The sequence below is a fragment of the Spinacia oleracea genome, chromosome 2 (assembly GCF_020520425.1).
Source record: "Spinacia oleracea cultivar Varoflay chromosome 2, BTI_SOV_V1, whole genome shotgun sequence".
NCBI classification, from domain to species: domain Eukaryota; kingdom Viridiplantae; phylum Streptophyta; class Magnoliopsida; order Caryophyllales; family Amaranthaceae; genus Spinacia; species Spinacia oleracea.
In genome coordinates this window covers 107,086,017-107,106,847 of record NC_079488.1, presented here as the reverse complement: position 1 = coordinate 107,106,847, position 20,831 = coordinate 107,086,017, and the positions used below count along the sequence as shown (strand labels likewise).

The following is a 20,831-nucleotide window of genomic DNA, read 5'->3' as shown; positions in this document are numbered from 1 at the left end:
TCCCAAATACCACCACAACCCGCAACTCGGGCATTGTCATAGTCTATAAGGGTAGAAAATTATAAATTTTACTCAACTGTGATTTTTTTGTCTTTTTTTTTGTTTTTTGGTGCCAGTGTATACTTGTGTTATGCATCTATCTAATAAGTGGTGAAAGCCAAGGTTTTGTTTTTTCGCATATCTGATATGTGTGGAAACATGCATATCAACTAAAAGACAAATAGCTAAAAGACAAATAGCTAAAAGACAAAAAATGAAGTACCATTCATGTAAAAAAAGTATCATTCTGTAAAAAAAAAAGTACGATTTGTGTTTAAAAAAGTACCATTTAATTTATTTATTTGTCCTTTTTCCTATTTCGTCTTTTGTTCTGATATGAATTTTCCCATACATATCTGATATGTATTTGTACTTCTCTCGAAAGCCAAAGGGGAGGAGATGCAACATTGCAACCAACAAATGGTAGGGTCAAAAAAAGGATGTTGCAAAAGCAAGAAAAGGGCGGGAAAAATGATGAGTGTACCAGCAACGACCAACCACCTTACACCAGTTTCAACATCATAACAGAAGGATTGTAGCTTAAACTACACGAGATTATAACCTTCCAACTTTCTTGTCCTTAATCACCTCTTTCTTCCTTATCTCCCCAATCTTCATTCCCCTATCATATGATCGCGCTCGCTCGTTCGCTCTCTTCCAATTAACTGGATTTATCTCCTACCACTATGAAAAACATGACTAATTTGGGATCTCAAATTTGTGTAATAAAATCATACTTCTGGGTTTTATTATTTCTAGTTATATTACAGCAAAAGTGTGTTCATTTAGCTAATGCTGCTGTAGCTGGTGTTAATGAAGCAAATGCAGGAGTTCAGGATGGAATATCACAGTTCTGCAGCATTGATTTAGCAAGTTTTCTTCCTCCTCCATATGGAAACCTGTCCTATAAAAGTTGTCATCCTGTTTGGGAAACTTTTGTTTTAAGGGTAAGTCTTCGTTTCCTCCCCCAAGTACAAGTTTTCCTTAAAGTTTCATTACAATTTTGCTATAGTATTGAGCTATAATGAAATTTTAGAAAGAAAATACATATTTTCAGGGGTAGAGTTGCATTACCATGAAAACACACAAATTCATCAGCATCACAAACATTTTCTGTTGCGTAATAAACGGATCATGCAGTTTCTTTAACAAGAAATCATGTTGCGTTTAAAATGAAGCAGAGTCTGTAGACTTTACTTAGAAAATACTTCAGTAACTACTCCCCCCGTTCCAAATTGATGTTCCAGTTATACTTGTTAATGCACATTTTACATCATTTTTATCTCCAATTATACAATAGTAAAAAATTATAAAATTTTGATATGCTTAAAGTACTCATTGAGACCAATCAAACAAAACCACACATGACTGTGTTTTTTTCTTATATATTGGAGATAATTATAAATAGCATCAAAATTCTGAATTGAAACATCATTGTGGAACGGAGGGAGTATGTTTTAGCTCAATTTCTCGAGTACTACTACTCAGTATTAACTAAAATGCATCTCTTAGCTATATGTGCCTCATCCAGTATGTACCTTCTTTTCAACTAATTGCAGTATTACCAGAGCAAAGAAGATAACACTGTAACATTTGTATTATCAGCACTATACACAACAGGATGGGTTGGAATTGGATTCTCAAAAGATGGGTTGATGGTGGGTGGCAGTGCCATGGTAGGGTGGATAAGCAAACTTGGGCACGCGAAAATCAAGCAGTATCATCTAAAAGGTCGGAAACCTCATGAGGTTATCCCAGGACAGGGTGACCTCAATCTGACAAGCATTCCCCCTGTTGTGGTTCTTGATGGAGCTACCCTTTACTTAGGTTTCCAGCTTCAGTTCAATGCTCTTCTTCAGCAGCAACCCACTCTGCTAGCTTATGGAAGCAGGATTCCCCTTAATCATAAACTCACAGTTCATGATGATAAAACCACCATACATATCGATTACTCGACTGGTGAGTTTTCTGTTTATTTGACAATGCTGTCAAATCTGAGATTCTTTCATACTCAGTTCTTTAAATTCTTGGGGTTATTACATGAACCTAAGGCAGGAAGCTATTATAGTTAAGAAATACAGAATATCTGTAAACTCTTTATGTTTAGAAACAAGCACTTCGTAGTAATTAGATTGGTGAAATTCAGATCAAGGCTTCGTTTGTTTGAACAGAAAGGAAAATGATTTTCCATGGAAAACAATTTTCATGGGAAAACATCAAGGGGAAATAGTTTTCCGTTGTTTGTTTCCTTATAAGAAAAATTATAAAGAAAAAGAACATAGAAGCGGAAAGTAGAGGAGAGAAAATGAAATGTAAGGGATTAGAGTGGAAAATGTGGCATTTCTTCTTTCCAAAAGGAAAGAAGAATTGGTTTTCCCCCTAGAGAAAATTGTTTTTCCCCCTAGAGAAAATTGTTTTCCACCCTTAACAAAACAAATAAAGGAAAATGGGAAAATCATTTACCACGGAGGTGTTTTCCATCAAAAACAAAAGGAGCCTAATTCAGTACTAACTTTAAGTTTCTGCAACAACTTGTATATTCTACACACATTTAGTTGAGGAGGGGAAAACAACAGAAACTAAACCCAATTATCTTTTACGGTATCAGGTTCTGCTGCTACAAATGATGCCGTAGCCGGAGGTTTCGACAAGATGAAAAGAAGCCATGGAATATTGGGTATATTTGGGTGGGGACTTATTCTTCCTTGTGGGGCTATGATTGCCAGGTTTCTCAAGCACAAGGAACCTCTATGGTATTATCTGCACTCTGTTATTCAGATTGTAGGTTTTCTCATCGTACTGACAGGAGTCGTGGTTGGTCAAGCACTTTACGATCGTATCCACGCAGATATTTCTGCACATAGAGGCATTGGATATTTTGCTCTCACCCTTAGCATTATTCAGGTAATCAATGCACAACCAGAGAAAAAAAATTCAAGTCTTCTGCCTCTGTTTTGAAATTGCTATCACTCTCTAGACTGTCATATACAAAATTCTGCCTAATTCCAATTATGACATCTAACAGGTGTTGGCATTCTTTGTGAGGCCGGGTAAAGAGTCTAAGATACGCGGGCTTTGGGCTGCATACCATCGTTGGTTCGGAGTGATTACCCTCTTCTTTGGAGCACTAAATATCGTGCTCGGGATTCAAGTTGGGGGTGCTGGTTCTGGATGGAAGATAGGATATGGATTTCTACTTGGTTTCACTATTGTTACAGCAATTGTTTTACAGGTTCTATCTATGCTAAGAAGCTCAGTGAAACCACCTGAAGGTCCTCAACATCCTTCTGCCTACCAAATGAGTTAACTTATACAAGAGTTGCCGTTTATATTTTGGTTTGGTGTTTAGGTATAGACTATGCTCACAATTTTGGTTAGTTTCAGCTATTCAGCTCAATTACAGAAAGTATGGTAAAGACTTGTTTGGCTCAAATTGCCAGTTTTCGGTTGCTAGAAGAGGGGACTGCAAATGGTTTGTGTAAATATGATTGTTTTTTCTTTTTCTATGAAATTTAAGTTCTTTTACTTTTCTTTCACTAATCCTACGTTCCTTGCGTAACAGACTTTAGAGTAAAAGTTAAGGACCCGTTCAGTATCGTTTTTTGTTTTCAGTCTTCTGTTTTTACATAACTAAAAACCAAAATATGAAAATCATAAAAGGAGGTTTCCAGCTTTTTGTTGTCAGTTTTCAAATTCAACATGATGACTATAGGTATGACTATTTTTTAGATCATTATTCACTCTAAATCATATGATTTTCAAAACGAAAAAAATCAAAAACTGACAGTGATACCGAACGAGCCCTAAGAAAAAAAAAATATGAAACAGGGGTGTTAACAGGCACACAAAACATCTACTGTGAACTTCAGGAAGAAATACTTGCACCTTCTTATTCATAAGGCAATGCAACTTTAAAGTTATGGTATAATGTCACAGAAAAAAAAAAGGTGAGGAGGGGAAGAAACTAGGTACATTGACTGGGAGAGGAGCAAAATGTCAATACCTTGTCAATACAACAGTTGAAGCAGTCAGTATACACGGTTGAACAAAATTGTATCAATCACTATCAAAACCTTGCAATAACCATAATCGAGTTTATCTGTGCATTCTGCGAATCAAAATCTATGAATTTTCTATCTTCAGTATACATCACGTCGCCAAACATTCTTCAATTTTTAGGGGAGAAAAGCCACCTCACTCCTAAATAGCAGTCTCCCAATAAAAGACCTGCAGTAAAACAAATTCTGGTGATTAGAGCACAGAAACATGTAGCTGTACAATCAGAACAAGGATGTTAAACTACAGGTTACACAAAAGATGAGATCGTATGATGATAAGAATTTTCTTGTGCAGTTCTAAAAGAACAATTTCTGAACATGGGTATGTAAATGCCCAAGCTCTTAATCAACAAAAAATTGGTTCTTCAACAATAAGAAAAAAAAATATGAAAGGCATTTGATTACAAAGAACTAACCTTTAACCTCAGAAAAAACATTTGAAGTCCAATTGCAGTAATAGCACAAAAGACCAGTAAGGCTCCACGTAATCTGAGACACCTACACCGCATAGAGGAACATATATGTTTTCCATAACTCCTGACTTGCAGTGAAAACCAACTCCACTCATGTTGCTACATTGCTTTCACAAGATGACAAGGGCCTAGAAGTTTCACTTTCTCGCACAACTCTGCTGTATGCAATTTTGAATGACTGTGAACAATGAGGTCTTCTAAGCAAGCTTATCGGCACTCTTAGAGTTTGTTTTCTGTTTCTTTTTCCTCGGATTAAAATGCTGAAAGTTCTTTCGTCATCCTCCACTAGATGATCAGACTTAGTAACCTCAGCGCTATCCTCTGACTTTTCGTTGGGACTGTCATCACATGCCAGTGTTGTCCCATTACTATCCTTATCCACACAAGAAGCCGGATCCTCTTTCTGCTTCTTATTCTCCAACCCAATACAAGCCAATTTATCTGTATCATGTACCACTTCTGCTATCGGAAGCACCACTTCTTTCTTTGCCTCCTCAACACTACCAATATCATCAGGCAGAAGAGGGGCCAAACCTTGGCTGCTGTCGGAGTTTGGAGATTGAGCCCTTTGTTCTGATACAGGTTCACAGATTGGTTCAGACACAGGTGGAATTACAGAGAACTCAACTGGGCGCCAAATGGTGCCAGGATTCATGTTGCATTGCCATACATAATGATTGCGATGATAATGATTTCCATTTGGAGGAAAGCTGTTCGGTGGTACAGGCTGAGCCTGGCTGTAAGGAGGATACATGAACTGCACCTGTTGTATAATATTTGGTGTAGTTGGTGGAGACGGGTATGGGTGGTGAGGTGAGGAGCACATAGGATTAACAGCTGGCATTACTGTAGCAGGTCCAGGGTGGAGAGTCATGTTCATAGGCCAAGGACCTACAGCTGGAACAGCGCCTGGACCAGAAGGAAGATTCATGTTCAGGGGCAAAGGAGCAGACCGTGGATTAGTTGGTGACGGGTTAAATGGTGCAGCAGAAGCAGACAACTTTTTGCTGGGAATATCAAGTGCATCACTGAAATTTGCAACCATTCGTTTGTCCTCCAAATGCTCTTCTCCTTGTACTGGAGAGGCTGCGTTATGTTCTGTTTGAGAGCCGCAAGATATGTCGATCTCAAACTTCACATCGTTTGAAGCACTTGTTGAATTTGTTGTCATCTTTTTTACAGGCTCGTTCTCAGGCACCACTTCATGGATGTCAATTGTATCACTTTCCGCCTTGTCAACAGAAGTATCAACATTTCTTGCTACACCAACAGATTGGTTTTCTTCCATATCCTGATGACCTGGTGAGGACTCTTTAGAATTTGACAGAGAACCCTCGTTAACCTCTTTCACAATGTCTACCTCGACATCTGCATTTTCAGAGGCAACGTTTTCTCTTAAATCACTGCTCACAGTATCTTCACATATATCACTTTGGGTAACACTGGCTTGCAGTTTAGAGATGGTCCCTGGGGGTGCAAGTGCAACATCCTTATAGGAAGGAGATTTACCCAGCCTAACAATTGTGGGCTTTTCATGAATTTGTACAGATTCACTTTCTCTGCTAGAAACCTCCCTTGATTCATCTTTGGTAGAGGAAGGCACAGACTTGACCCTGTAAGTCACAGCTTTGACAATTCTTCGTCCAAATTTGCTGACTTGGGAGGCATTTTTTGCATTCTGCTGATCCGTGTAACTAGCAGGTGACAATGCACGTTTCTTCAACACATAATAGTTAGCATTTTGGATTGAATTATTAAGTCTGGATGGATCGGTTTCAACGACTTCTTTCTTCTGATAACCATATACTTTGCCAATTGTTGCACGCCGCTGTCTAACTCGACGACTATGTCCCCCAGCTGATCTTGGCCGTTGGACGGGCTGCCACCCATCTTCAGCTTCAATATTGGTTTCAGGTGGGACTTTACTCAAAGTGAAAGGCTGCTTCACATGTGCAGGTTCACGCACAGGCACAACAGGCTGAACGGGCTCTAAAGTACTATCTGTCAATTTTGCTGCATCAGATGTAACATCAGATTCAGCTTCACCAATAATACCTTCAGGTTCATTATCTCCCTCTGAAATAATGGGGGTTGTTTCTTTTGGAGAACTCTCGGAGCTGGGTTTGCTGGAAGCCTGGTTTGCTTTTTCTTGGACCTGTAGAAACATCATAGTTTAGTGAGAGGGAAAACTATAAATATAAAGAGATGATAAAAGCACAGTCAAATATACTGGTGAAAAACTCATTTTTTTAACCAGTCTCCAGTCCCTCATACCCAATTATGACAGGACACGTGAACATCATACATACAGCACTGGTAAGGATAGCAACTCAAAAATCATGTTCTAGACTCTAAGTTGTAACTAGCTAGGAAGCAGGCTAAGAAAATCCACACAGCTTTTCTTTTCCAATATGCGAATTAGAAGGTCTGAAATAAGCTTCTTCTTTCAGTTAAACAAAGGCTTCTCAAATGTGAGAAATTCTGAATTTGAAGAGAAGGACATGTCAAAACAAATTAGGGTCAGAAAATATCATGTGTGGCTTAGAAGACACGCATGACTGGTAGAAAAGATTGCAAGAATACAAAAAAAGTGAATGCAACTCATTCTGCTATAATTGTTTCCAATTCCATTAATTAGCAAAAGTAGTGACTTCATAGAGATGTATGTCACTACAGATGAGCAGATGAATCTTCTGCACGTCCAAATATGACCAATGGTTTTGTTGTTTCAGTAGCTTCCTGATGGATTTATATGCAAGGACCAAGAGAGTCTGCATTGGAATAAAACTGAAGAACACATTTTCCAGATTTAACAAGGACACTACAAAACCAACTGAGACTTTAATCAAACTAGATAATCAAGCAAAATGCTTTAGAGGAAACAACCTGTTCGGTGATCAAGTATCATACTACAAATTTTCATATCAAAGTAGTTGCAATAAAGCGTATCCCTCGTGTATAAAGTCTGAACTTTATCCATGGAGACTAGAAAGAGCTTATATACCTTCACAAAATAGCTTTTTCTCTTGACTGACATTGAATTTCTCCCTTTCGTATCAGGACTTGGATTTATGTAGTCAAGCAAGTCTGAGACACTGGCAATTTACAACAAAGGTTAAGTGTGAGTCACAGGATATTGCATAAAACACACATTCATTCACATGGAAAAAAAGCCCACAACCGTAAGTGAAAAGACCCCAAATAAAATCCAAATCAAGGTTTAAACAATTATGTTCATGAACAACACGTCAGAATGAACCCAATTGGGCCATATATCCATCAGACACCTGAGACACCAAGCTATACTAAGAAAAAAGGAACAAAGCCAAATATAGTACATGGCTCTTAGAAAAGATCTCTTCAAATTCAGGTTCATAACTTCATGGATATACCTTAGATGACCTTTGCTTGCGATGGAAGCATCAGGTTTCCTGGTCCCATTTCTGGCAGCTTCTTGCTGTTCAAAAGCCTTGGATTCAAAATACTCAAGCCAAGCAGCAGCATCCTGCCAGGGTTGGATCGTAAACATGACTCAGAATTGACTCTGGAATACAATAAAACAAATTTCCTTGCAAAGTTCATGCTTAAAATAGCACAAAGATGTCTTCTACCTAAGTTCTTCCAGCAATTTTACCCCCAAAAAAACATCTAGAAAAACATCTCTATGAAAAAGAAGAAGAAAAAATCATCAAAGCACTTCGAGGTTTATTTTTACATGTTGAATGAGCAGCCCACATATCAGAAATAGTAAACATTACCTACATCACTTTCACTAGGACAAGAAAAAATCAATACCTGAGTGCGTAAATCATCAGGCCCTAGCTTAGCCCGAAGAATTTGCAAGGTTGTCTGCTCATGCTGAACACTCAGAGGATAGGCTTCCATTAACGAAAGTGCAATAGCAATGGCATGATAACTTGCTGCTGTCTGGAGAAAATGGGGGGGGATCATTACGGTTAGTCTAATTGTTGAAGATATAGAAGAGAAAGATACGGAGGAGACAGCTCAACTAGTAAATTAGAACACATAAGTTCTAAGTCTTAAAGAGGAAATAACATACTTATCATATTGGTGACTCAAAGAAGATTAGGTGATGGCTAATTACTTCCAGGGGAAGGACGTCTAAGGTAATAATTTTAAACATTAACAAAGGAAAAAGAAAAGGATCCCTTTATCAATCATAGAACTTCCTAGTTTGTCAATCTAGCTCTACGACAAGAAAGCACCTGGACTGAGATAGTAACACAGAACTAAATCACTCCATAAATGAAGTTCTTCAACATTTTTGAAAGGAACATTTTTTTCAGAGGCAAAACAAAAGTAGGAATAACAGAGTGGTTTGACTTCATTTGTGCAAGACTAAAGCATGTAATGAATACAAAAGTAAAAAACTGAAGCTAGGACCAAATATATCCTTCTTATACGTGAGATAACAATAAGTGTTATACTAGCTCACAACAGAATACCTAGTGGTGTGTAAGCTATAACATCAACATTCCAAAAGAGTACAAGACAAAAAACATGAAGCCAGAATACACCACATAAATTTACTTAGGAATGAAAGATAGAAATAGGGAAAATAAAAGAGAAAAGAACCTGAATGTGATCTGGTCCAAGTAACCTTTGGTTACACTTCAGAGCCTTGTGGAGATATCTAAGGGCAACATGCACATTTCCGAGGCCTTCCTCCATCATAGCCACATTAATATACGTGGCAGCAGTATTTGGATGAGATGGACCACATGTAAGATGTAATAGATACAATGCACGCTTCACATACCTGGGGAAATATTCACATTCAATGACTTCTTCCTGATATTTTTGGAAAAAAAGAGGTAGCATCTTGCATAATGTGGATGAAACAACTAAACAAGAACTGGGGACACAGAGGTGCGAAGGAGATGCATATGGTCTCTTCATTTACACGTTAATCGAGTATGAAAATGATAACTTTTATTCAGGTTTGCCAAAGAAGTTGAGCAGCTGGGTACTAAACAATATTTTACAATATGCCTGTTGACAGTAACGGATATCTCAAGCTCCCATGTCGTCCACTTAATTTTCTGTTCACCCTATTTCTACTTATTTCAGGAAAAATAAGTTCAGATAAGTTCAGTTAAGTTCAGATAAGATAAGTTCAGAAAAAATAAGGGTTGACCAAGCACAATTTATAACTAAAATAAGTTCTAATAAGTTCAGATAAGTTCAGATAAGTTCAGTTAAGTTCAGATAAGATAAGTTCAGGAAAAATAAGTGAAAATCAGGTGAATAGAACGCAGAGGGTCATATGCATGTAAGAAATTAAGCTGGGAAGTCTAAGCAGCAACCTTTCTCCTAAATCTTGGAAACCACTTTTTAATATATTCACCTAACTTTCAACTATTGATTAAGAAAAAGGTAAGTATAAAATCTACAGTCTCTTCTGTAAGGTGCTTAATCAAGTATGCATTCCAAATGAGAATTCAGCAAGAATCCATGAAGAAGAGCCAATTCAATCATTTGGGATTCAGTAACAAAGTCAACCCTCTTTTGAAAGGTCAAGAAAGTGGTCAGGTATTCACCCGAAATTCTTAAAATCTAAAGGCAAATTACACCATAGTTACATAGGTAGGAAAATCTGGAAATGGTAGGACATGCGAAAATTGGGAAACTAGGTTCAATAAGGAGAAATGAAAGAGCACTGACAGTTAGAAAAATAATCTCACTGATCTTACAGAAAACTTAGTATGGAAACCAGACCAAAGAAATGAATAGCATAACTAAAAAGTCGACTACCTTGTTCACACACATATATCATATATCAGAAAACTGATGGATACCAAAGTAGCATCCGTGCAAGTAATTGTGTATCAAAACAAGAATTACCTTTTCATAAGGTCTTTCTGTCACAGAAAATCAAACTAATGCGAAAAAAACTGTTGGTTTAACTGTTAAAATTAATAGTTCACTAAAATTCACCAAACCACCAAGACACAATCTTTTAGCATGTCCGATGACAAAATGCAAGTCTTCTCAAATACTACAAAGTTTAAACAAAGAAACCTACACATTCTAAGAAAAACATACTTAAGAGCCAGCTCTGTATGCTGAAGGCGGTAATAGAAAACAGCTAAATCTCCATAGCTTTTCATTGTGTCAGGGTGATCGAGTCCCAGTTCCCTCTCATTGATGTCCAAAGCTTTTTGCTGGTAAATTGTAGCCTGAAATTCAATTGTCTTAATAAGTCATTAAACTAATGGAGCATAGACAGGATGCATGAAGCTGATAAGCTAAAGAGTAAACATGTGCAAAATATGCATTTTAATGCATAAAAATGTTTTTACCATCATTGTCAACTGACTCGACTCAACAGCAATGGACAAATGGTTGCAACAAATTCAGTAACATCTACATCAGGCCATCAAGCTGAAAGTCAAACACTAACCTGGTTAAAATCTCCAGTATGATACAACACCACGGCAAGGAGACTGTAAGCTCCTGCAGTCATCCGGTGATAGGGACCACAAACTGCAACCAGCTTTGCTAGAGCCTGTAGAACCCCCATCAAAAATTACAAGCAAGTTAAGCAACTTATAACAGCAAATTTATTTGAATCTGTCAACAGAAATTCACATATGGAATTCATAAACATCAGAAGTCAAAGACCTTTGTCCCATAATTAACTGCATCTTCAAGCTTTCCTTTATCTAGAGCTGTTTTTGACGACTCCAAAAGCTGCCTGCCATCAGCAGATGAACATGCTGCTTGCTGCAGGAGGTAACATTACACAGAATAACAAAAAAATTAGCCTCAGACAACCTGCAACAGGATATTTTCTGCTCTGCGTGAAACACACAAAATAAAATCTATTAATTCTCACCTTGTGGACAGGTGTCAGGCTAACGATGTCTGATATGCGGAAAGGATTGGGAGAGCTCATATCATAATCCCTCGGAACCAATTCAAGACCCACCTAAAAATAGTAAAGATAAATATTACTCCACATTTCGATCAATCCAACATTAACAGTTCAGTATGATCACTTGGCAAATAGCACGATAATACTTCACTTGTTATATTGGGAGTTTTGACTTTTGAACATTAAACTTGCCTAGAATCATCTTGTTACAGTTTTTAGGATTCAAAGAAACAACTAATGTGGGCACAAAAGTATTTACAAATCCGGCTGCATACATCAAATTTTATGAATTTGGGGTTCATGGAGTAACGCTGGGTTCTGTTATTGTTGTGGGATCCAGCAAAATATAAGCAAAACGTGCACATCCCACTTATATTAAGTGACTCATTATAAAGAAAGTACACCAGTAAATTTGGTCAATGGAAACAGCCAGCCCAAGCCCAAACTTATCCTAATAAATGTTCTGGCATGGATTCCAACATTTCTCAAGTTTGTTGCACTTCCTAAGATTGAAATCGTCTTGGTATTGGATCCTCTTTTCTCTTGTGCACTGGGAAACCTCTATCAAACATTGCAACAAAACTTGCTCTCTCTTGCCAATTTTTTGTGTCTACAATCATATTTAACTATCATTTAGAAATTGTTCCAAGAGTATTTCAGGCATTTCCTAAACTTTGTATAGCAATATCTCACTATGAATTTCTTAACCTAATATAAACATGCTCACATATACAGAAATTAGAACAATGTTCTTACAGAAGAAAACTGGATCTTAAATATACCTTTTGACAAAGTCCACGTAGAATGGCGAATTTTCTTAGGTCTTTGAAGCTAAAACCATTGATATCCCAGTCATATCGTTTCACCAAGAATAACTCCAGCCATCTCCATACCAGGGAATGAACATTATATGACTTTTCCGAATCACCAGTCTCAGGAACCCCCAGCATAAAATTTAAAGCTGAAGCAACAGTCACAGCCACGTCTTCATTACCAACAGAAGCAATCACTGCTTGGAGAATGTGCTTATAGGCTCGAACAATCATCTCATGGATACAGAGAGACTGCACATGAGAGAGCTTCTCTGACAACTTCACCTGATCAAAGGATAAAACCTGAATCAGCCAGACTTACCTCAGTTGAGGAGGTTGACTTCTCCATTGCTAAAAATATTGGTTTGGTGCAGAAAACAATAAGGCATTTAAGGGCTATTATCCCTTAAATAGGTGTATATGCTGATATGCAATTTGCCGGAAATTGTAGATTCCACAAGAATCTTTGATCTCCGGCAATTATTGGTTCACAGTCTACACCCAAGCTAATACAGTGTCAAAGTAAGAAGTAAGTATAAGTGGTTTTTGTGTTAGAGTATGTCTCCTATGAGACCGCCATATGTTAAGACCGTTGATGTCAGCATTAAAAAAGATAACTATTTGACTGGAAACTACAACTACATGATTAGAAAGTATAACTATTTGACTGGAAAGTAATATTAGTAATAGTATAATATAACTATTTGATCACATTGAGTAACTAATTGATTAAAAAGTATAACTATTGGTAAGAAGTTAGTCTTATACTTAAGACCGTCTTATGTAAGTTTTTGTATTTGCGTTAAAGAGGATGGTCTCTATCAATTTTCCCTTCTCTTGATTTGAGTTAATTATAAATGCCATCCTTTTCAGGTTTACATGAAATTTATAGTAAAAGAACTCTTTTTGGTCATCCTAGTTATAGTTATTACATGGTCTTTTCATAGGGTAATTATGAAAGAGCCACGGCAAACTGGATCAAAGAACTTACAACACGTCCGAGAGAATTCATCCGCAGACCTCTTGTATGCATAAAATCGGTTAATGTTCGTCCATCAACAGGTGAGAGTTCTAATGAGCCAAAATCTGCTACCTGTATAAGGTTATATAAGATATTGTAGAAGTGGTATTTTGAGCAGAGAAAATCACAAAATTGCCAGATATGAAAATTCAAGAGTACCAGCTTAGGCAGAGCAACATCATCATAATATTTCTGCGAGAGGTCAATCAGTTCTTGCAAAGACTGCACGCCAAACATTATTCCATCAACAAGTATTCCACAAGAAATAAAATATAAGAATATCCTCTTATGAGTTCCTAGAAATACTACCTTCTGGTGCAATCCTGTATCTGATTCTTTTAAACGAGTGAAAGCTGCATCTGACAAAATCCTTTTGAGCGCAAGCTCACTTTCACTGTGACTGGTACCGGACTGTGCTTCAGTAGATGACACGTCAGCACTGCTTGAATTTGAAGGTTCTTTATCAGAATGTACTTGAGAAATCCCTTCTGATTTCTTGTTCCTGAGGGATCTAAGGGGTGTTCCCAACCCCTCGACCTTCATGTCATTCTTAGCCTTTGCAGCAGAGGGTTTCTTGTCTTTCTCTGTATTCTTTTGGTCCTGAAGATGTTGAATCCAACATGCCCCTAGCTCCCATCTCACACAATTATCTTGCTTTGTGTTCTCTTCCTGAAGCTTGGAAAGACTGTCTTCCAATAGTTTCTCCACAAAAGTTTGAGATGTGTTGAGTCTTCGATTCTCTGACTGTTCCGATTGAGTTGCCCATTTCTGATTGTCTGTAGCTGCTCCTTTATGAAGCAAAAGTCTTAAACTGCAAGGAAAATTTGGAAGAAAAGTGTAAGTGTAAATGATCCTAGTTGAAAGGCAGTCATTGACGGGGAAACTAGAACATTCATGAGTTGGTATCAACCCATTCCACAGAGTCATCAAAAGAGAGAAAAATAAAGGTAGTCTATAAATAAAATGACCAAATACACACGCAAAAGCAAGCTAGCACGCAAGCACGATCGTGCGCGCACATGCAGCAGCTGACCTCAATTTTCCGAATGAGTAAGTCAGAGATGGTGACCTGTTAATATTGAGTGCGTTAGCACCACCTTCAGGCTGATCAAAAGTTTCTATGCTAGGTGACAATGAATCCACAGGTGCATCCTCTTTGACTTCAACCTTCACCGTGACAACATAACCAGCGTACCTCAGATTAACAGAGCCTAAACTGCCGATATCCTGGAACAAAAGCATAAACTTTAGCAAGCCATTTATCTCAACCAACCAAAGATGCAAGCTCTAAACTGTGAAACTGTCATACATGAGCAGCAGTATTCTCATCTGCCGTTATTCCTTTTAGCAGGTTCCTCTCTGTTAAAGCCTTCTGATCCAAACCAGTGGCACGAAGCCCATCAATCTTAGTGTCCAGCTTAAAGCTAGCAAGAGAAACATCCTTCATGACAGTGATATGCAAATCACCAACTTTCTCAGTATGAATAATCTCATCATTTACAGTTGCCTCAGTCACAATTGTTTTCTCCATTACATGTTGCAAGGTAGAAATTGCCCTAAAAATTGCTACATCTACAAACAAGCTATGAATAAGAAAAGCCTTTCTATCTCGTATTTGCCTCTCTTCAGGAGTCTTACAAGGCATTGATGCAACAAAACGGAATTCATTTGCCCACGGTATCAAATCACTTTTTCCATTTCTTCCCCACCCACCGCCATTGCCACCCCAAGATTCATCCTCTACCGGAAGAGGGGGGAATGTAGAAAGTGAATGTGTTGCAGACGGAGGAATGAGCCATGTATTGGCCCTGAAGCCATAAGGCAGGTTACCAAACTGCAAAAGCAAAAAGTAAAAGAAGTTGATTAAAATTGAAAGGGCGTAGATTAAAAGTGAAAGGAAACAGGACTAATTTATCTAAAAGCCTTCGGTCAAAGAAGCAACAACCAACAGGAAAAAGACATTTGAATACCTTGTTGCGCTCCGAGAATGCTTTCATGAGCTCATCATATGCCTACAAGTTAATCACCAAAAAAACATGTTTAACAATTGGAAGAAAATAGGTATGTGCCACTGGAATGCAACAAGGACACAGAGAAAGGGTGACGAGAAGTGAAGGCAGCAATCAGCCTTATCAATGAACTTGATCTGCAACCAAATCCTAAGTCCAGGGAAAACAGCAATTGCATGAGCTCTATTTTTTTTACTTTATCAAGAGAAAGGACTTCTCCATTATCTGTGGTGGATGATAAAGCTAAAAGATGCTACTTCTAGCCTCAATCGTATACACCACAAGGAATATGACAAGAATCGAAATGGTAATATGGTATCCTTATCTCACTGTCTCACAAGAAACATTGCCTCCATGAAGTGAATATATAACAATGCACAAGTCTTCTTACAACATTTCAACAAAAAGTGTCTTTTGCAATATATATTTTCCTTCTAAACAATACCCACCACTAACCAACCCCCCCCCCCCCCCCCACACACACACACACACACACACACAAAAAAAAAAAAGAGAAAGCTAACTTGAAACACATGCCAAATTCATCAGTAAAAAGACATATGTAACTCACATTATCAAAAGCTCTACTGATTTGTCTCAGCAGATCAACAAGGTTGTGACTGAGGACACGATGCTTTCCAATACTGATGAAACCTCGCTTACAAACCTCAACGAGAACCACCTTGCCATTGCACAGCTTAACCTGTCCAAATCCCAAAACAATATAAATTTCTTATACTCAGGGACAACAGACTAAAAGAGTCTCTCATTAGACATAACCAAACAGACACAGTCACCCTTACATTGCTTATATATGTCCTAATTGGACTTGTAAGGTCTAACAATAACAGATACTGACCATGATTAATCCAAAACATAAAACTGTAATTTCCAAATCATTATAATATTTCAGAAAGTCGATCCAAATCTCACACTTGTCACTTGCATGTTAGCCTAATTAAAACTCTATGTTCTACTAATTAACAAAGAGCTTACTGCTAAGTATTTTCATTAACGCGATAATTTGTAATTCCCAAAACATAAACATCATCTCCGGAAACCTTACCGGCAAAACTAGCTGACATTTAAATAATATTCCACAGTTCTATATCAAAGTACATTCCTATTTTTCAGATCAACATAATTTTCACCTCAAAAACATCCATACAAGAACCTAAGGAAACAATATACTGTAAACAAAATGAAAAGAGCATAATTAACACACACAAAATAAATCATCTTACATCCATGAAAAATAAATGATCATCCTCTAAAATCTGATCATCGGTCTGCTTTGAAGCCCTCCGTATAACTGCATATTATCAAAAATTCATCCATTAAATCAAATTCCGCCATATTCTTCACATATCCCCTAAAAACAATAAAATCAAATTCAATAACAAAATTGTAAAAAGAATCGCACATACACTGAAGAGGAGGAGAGAGATGAGCGAGAGAGAAGAACTCGTAGAAGCTACCAAGCTTAGGGCACGAATTATTCGTCTCTCCCTCTCCGTCAATCATCATCGAAACATCATCTTTAGGAGAAGACAACGCCGCCGAATTCAACGATTTTACGGTGAATTCCTCCACCACAACCGCCGGTTGTTTGCCACAGTTCGGCTTGTTGCCGGACTTTTTCGCCGATGAGGACTTATCCTGCGCACCACGCGCATTTTTAGCATCTTCGATTTTGGTTCCATCTTTGGTGCTTGCAGAAGGCCCGAAGCTCGTTGTACAGGCAACAATGTCGAGTAGCCTTCTAACGTGCGCCGCTGCGGTCTCCTTATCGTACGCCTCTGTTTAGTGTTTATGAAATAAAAGATCAGAAATGATGCAAACGTTGTCGTTTAATTTTTTGTGGTGCTTTTTGAGGAAAGAGTTTTTCCTGATGAGACGATAAGATAAAACGGCGTCGTTTAGCGCGTAAGGGTTTTACCTTCAACCAGTGTAAGAGTGCAGGGTTTAAGAGCTGCAATGTCCACCGTGTCTTTTAAACGTGGGCCCCGGACCTGCGCATTTATGGAGAATACCAAAATTAAGTGTTAATTCTATTTTAGCTTTTATTAAAAAAAAGTAAAAGGAGCAAAAAGAAAAAATGCTGATGTCAAAAGAAATTGTCATCCCCACATTTAAAGCTATCTTGAGGTCTATTTTTGTGAAATAAATGAGTCATTAGATAAATTAATTAAGTTTTGGCGAATAAATGGTAATTAACCTCGTGCGATAGGGAGAAATTAGTGATGTTGCAAGTTATTGTATTCACTGAGAGAAGCTTTCGAATGTCGATAATTCTATCTGTGGATATTCCCTGTAAAATAAATTAAGTCTATATTAGCGTAGATTAAAGGATATAAACAAGACACATAAGGAACACTTGTAATTCAAATGCAAACAAATAAGTTTAGATGGAGACAAAGACTATGAACAAATTATTCTCGTAATTAGTTGAAAATGTATACATTGTGTGAAGCATATATTATTGTTGTTTTTACACGGCAAGTTAAAGAACCTTTCACGCCTTAGATTTATGTCTTTTAATAGGCTACGTGGAATAATTACAGAGTCTAACGTATGCAGAGTGCATGTGTCCCTCTCTTGTACAGAAAAACTATTTTTCTGGAACTTGTTAGAGTGAATACCTTAAAAATAGTGTTCATTTCAAATCCATGCATATTGTATTTGAGAAAAGATGTAAATTTCGAACTATCTTATCATTTACTTTGTAAATCGAAAATAATGGACGACATACAATTTTTTTTTTTTTACTCTTTGTAATGAGAATGGAATAATGACTTCTTCCTTGTAAATATACATCATGCATAAAAAGATAAGGGATGACTTGGCCAAACATTTACTATTGTGCAATTATATATTGCAAAAGTACCTATGAGTACAAGATTTGATTCCCACCAATAAAGAAAATGACACCTACCTTTTGGTCTTGGCCTATAAAATCTTTTTATTCCATTCAAGAACATATGTGGAGTATGTGCATGTTCAACTTAATTTTTTATTTAAAAAACAAAATAAAAATAGAGTAACCATGTATATGCTCTAGTGATTGATGGATTTGGCTATATGCCTAAACCTATAAAACTTCCAAACATTACAACAACATAAAAAATTCAAACATGCATGATAATTTTAATGAAGTACAACATTCATTCGGATTTAGCAGTAACGAAGCTACTTCAAAGTTCAAACTACGCTATTAATATACTCGTACTCGTTTACTATTTATAGTAGACTCTTACAAGTTACAACACATATAAGACTTTTATGTAATACATCTTCCATTCAAATTTAGTAGTATCGAACCTACTTCAAACTACCCTATTAATACACTCGTACTCGTTAACTATTTACAGTAGACTCTTACGGTGTACGGAGTATTGTGGTTGATTTTCTAGGCAAACAAGCTTCTGCCACTCACAACCACAATCAAATCAATAAAAGCTAATAAAAAAAAAAACAGAGTGCTCTGTTTTTTTATGGAAAGAAATCAACACAATTAAAACATGAAATAAAAAGGGAAAGAAATATAATAAAACCTTCAAAACTACACTCGTGTCATCGGGAAGGCTCACTGTGATATCCATAACGACTGGAAGAACTGAAGAATATATATTTTTTTAAAATAAACAGAATTATTAGTAATTAAATAAATAAAATTAGAGAATTAATCAAAAAAATATTCAAAATCTCTTAAATTTAAATTTTGATAAAAAAAATTTACTTTTCTCTTCTTTCTTCTTCTTATCTCCTTTGCTCTTTCCTCTTCCATTTTTGGGTGCCATTTTTACGAGCTAAATAAATCAAACTTTTCCTGTCACAAAAATAAATAAGAAATTAATTTCAATACCAAAATGCAAGCTTACCAAATTAAACCACAATGAAACAAATTGAGCAGATGGGCAATCCATAATAACGTAAAATTCAATGTTTCTGACAGAATTTCTCAGTAAAACTTACCAGAAAGTACAAATTCCAAAGCCAAGAAAAAAAACAGGGGAAGAGAAGAAAACAGAGCAATTTCTTCAGTGTACCATTAAAAGCCTTTTAGTAATAGGATAAGGTAGAAATTCAAGAAGTAGCAAAAACACTAATTTTGAAAGTGAAGTTGAACATTAAAAAAAAGTATTATTTTTTCCAATTGTAGAGAGAGAAAGAAGAGAGAGAAGGAGGAGAAAATTTGGTGGGAGAGAAGAACAGGGGAGTTAAATAAAAATGTAAATAGGAGATTGAAAACAAAGGAGGTGGTATGATAAGGAAGGAAGGGTGGAGATTTATTGCTCAGATAATTTGGCATTATGTGCCAATTTTTTCTGGCTTTATTTTTATTTTTATGTTTTAAATTTTTATTTGAAATGCCCAATTTTTTGCCTTCCATATAGGGATATGAAGTAATTTATAAAAATACTTTTTTTGTGGGCAATTTTTGTGGAGTTTTATTGTTAGTGTTTTTGTTAGTTTAATATAAAGCCAGAACTAACTTTAAAAAATTAAGTAAATAAAGATTGAGTGTATAGAGTTTGCTATTGTGTAGATTAAGTTTTTTTTGTTGAATTGCTTATTTGAAATGATTATATATAAAAAAGGACTAAAATAAGGGTGTGGTCGATCCGTGTGGCTCATGTGACCGACCGTGCAGGGTATATGCAATCAAATGCACATTTTTTTTTGAATAAAATAAAATTTAAGGTTATAATGTTTGGTACTGGGTAGATTAAGCTAGTAGCCCGTATATATTTTTTTGTTCATTTGCTTATTTGAAATGGTTATAAAGAAAGAGTAAAATAAGAGTAGTGTTTTAGGCGATCTGTGTGGACTGTGTAAGCCGTGTCACGTGTGACCGCTCGTGCGTGGATGTACACCCAAATGTGTACTGGACAATCTTATCTTAAACATATCCAAATTGAATGGATTAATGTTAGTAAGGATTGTTTTACAACAAATAAATCTGCTAAATAATACTTAGATGTTTTATCAACAACTTGATATGTTTCCTTTTCAGTTCACCTATAAATATAAAACTCCTGACCCAAAACAGTTTTTTTTTAAAAAAATTAACAAGACGATAATTTCATACCTTTTTTGAAAGATTATTTCATAAATCAGAAGTCAAACAAATTTATTATAAAAAAAAAACAAAGTTAAGTACTGGTTAGGCAGCATAGTAAATGTTTTTTTTTTTTGGTGTACCATCCGGTTCACCCTTAGGGCTAATCCGGATTCGGGGCGAGTTCTGAGTGGATAGGTTCCATTTCCCTCCCAATTGTTGTTGGGGGGGATCGAACACAGGTCCTCCCTACCAAGTTCAGCCTCAATCACCACTGAACCAACAGTCAATTGGTGCAGCATAGTAAATGTTCGTAGTGCACTAATTTATTGTTTTGATGCAAGTGGATTAATATAAAAGGAATATGAAACTACAGATAAATATAAATAAATGAAAGGATATTTGTGTAGAATCATGTTGAACTCGTTTTCCAATTTGTAATATTTGTAAATTGTAATA

The 20,831-nt window shown here is 36.6% G+C and overlaps 2 protein-coding genes across 2 annotated transcripts; one reads left to right on the top strand and one right to left on the bottom strand.

Moving 5' to 3' along the window:
* The first annotated feature begins 384 nt into the window (after positions 1–384).
* Positions 385–3,564, top strand: LOC110785028 (cytochrome b561 and DOMON domain-containing protein At3g61750). The gene is made up of 4 exons (XM_021989471.2): positions 385–986; positions 1,599–1,998; positions 2,648–2,943; positions 3,065–3,564. The coding sequence occupies exons 1-4, from the start codon at positions 726–728 to the stop codon at positions 3,344–3,346; spliced, it is 1,239 nt and encodes a 412-aa protein (XP_021845163.1). The 5' UTR covers positions 385–725; the 3' UTR covers positions 3,347–3,564.
* A 334-nt stretch (positions 3,565–3,898) lies between these two features.
* On the bottom strand, positions 3,899–19,552 carry LOC110786295 (protein REDUCED CHLOROPLAST COVERAGE 1). Its single transcript, XM_021990841.2, has 25 exons — positions 19,286–19,552; positions 19,050–19,139; positions 18,865–18,926; positions 17,529–17,621; positions 17,250–17,322; positions 16,738–17,109; positions 16,555–16,622; positions 15,882–16,013; positions 15,272–15,313; positions 14,611–15,135; positions 14,371–14,528; positions 13,611–14,112; positions 13,461–13,523; positions 13,272–13,373; positions 12,251–12,565; positions 11,430–11,522; positions 11,216–11,317; positions 10,995–11,099; positions 10,637–10,770; positions 9,167–9,350; positions 8,366–8,497; positions 7,963–8,075; positions 7,575–7,665; positions 4,514–6,725; positions 3,899–4,266 (listed from the first exon to the last, which is right to left on the bottom strand). The coding sequence occupies exons 2-24, from the start codon at positions 19,108–19,110 to the stop codon at positions 4,662–4,664; spliced, it is 5,586 nt and encodes a 1,861-aa protein (XP_021846533.2). The 5' UTR covers positions 19,111–19,139; positions 19,286–19,552; the 3' UTR covers positions 3,899–4,266; positions 4,514–4,661.
* Positions 19,553–20,831: the final 1,279 nt, after the last annotated feature.

Coding starts and splice junctions, on each gene's coding strand:
- LOC110785028 (XM_021989471.2), top strand. CDS start 726: ATGAAAAACATGACTAATTTGGGATCTCAAATTTGTGTAATAAAATCA. Junction 987..1,598: donor GGGAAACTTTTGTTTTAAGG/GTAAGTCTTCGT, acceptor AACTAATTGCAG/TATTACCAGAGCAAAGAAGA. Junction 2,944..3,064: donor TCACCCTTAGCATTATTCAG/GTAATCAATGCA, acceptor GACATCTAACAG/GTGTTGGCATTCTTTGTGAG.
- LOC110786295 (XM_021990841.2), bottom strand. CDS start 19,110: ATGGCACCCAAAAATGGAAGAGGAAAGAGCAAAGGAGATAAGAAGAAG. Junction 10,771..10,994: donor ATACTGGAGATTTTAACCAG/GTTAGTGTTTGA, acceptor ATTGAATTTCAG/GCTACAATTTACCAGCAAAA. Junction 7,666..7,962: donor GCAAGCAAAGGTCATCTAAG/GTATATCCATGA, acceptor GTAAATTGCCAG/TGTCTCAGACTTGCTTGACT.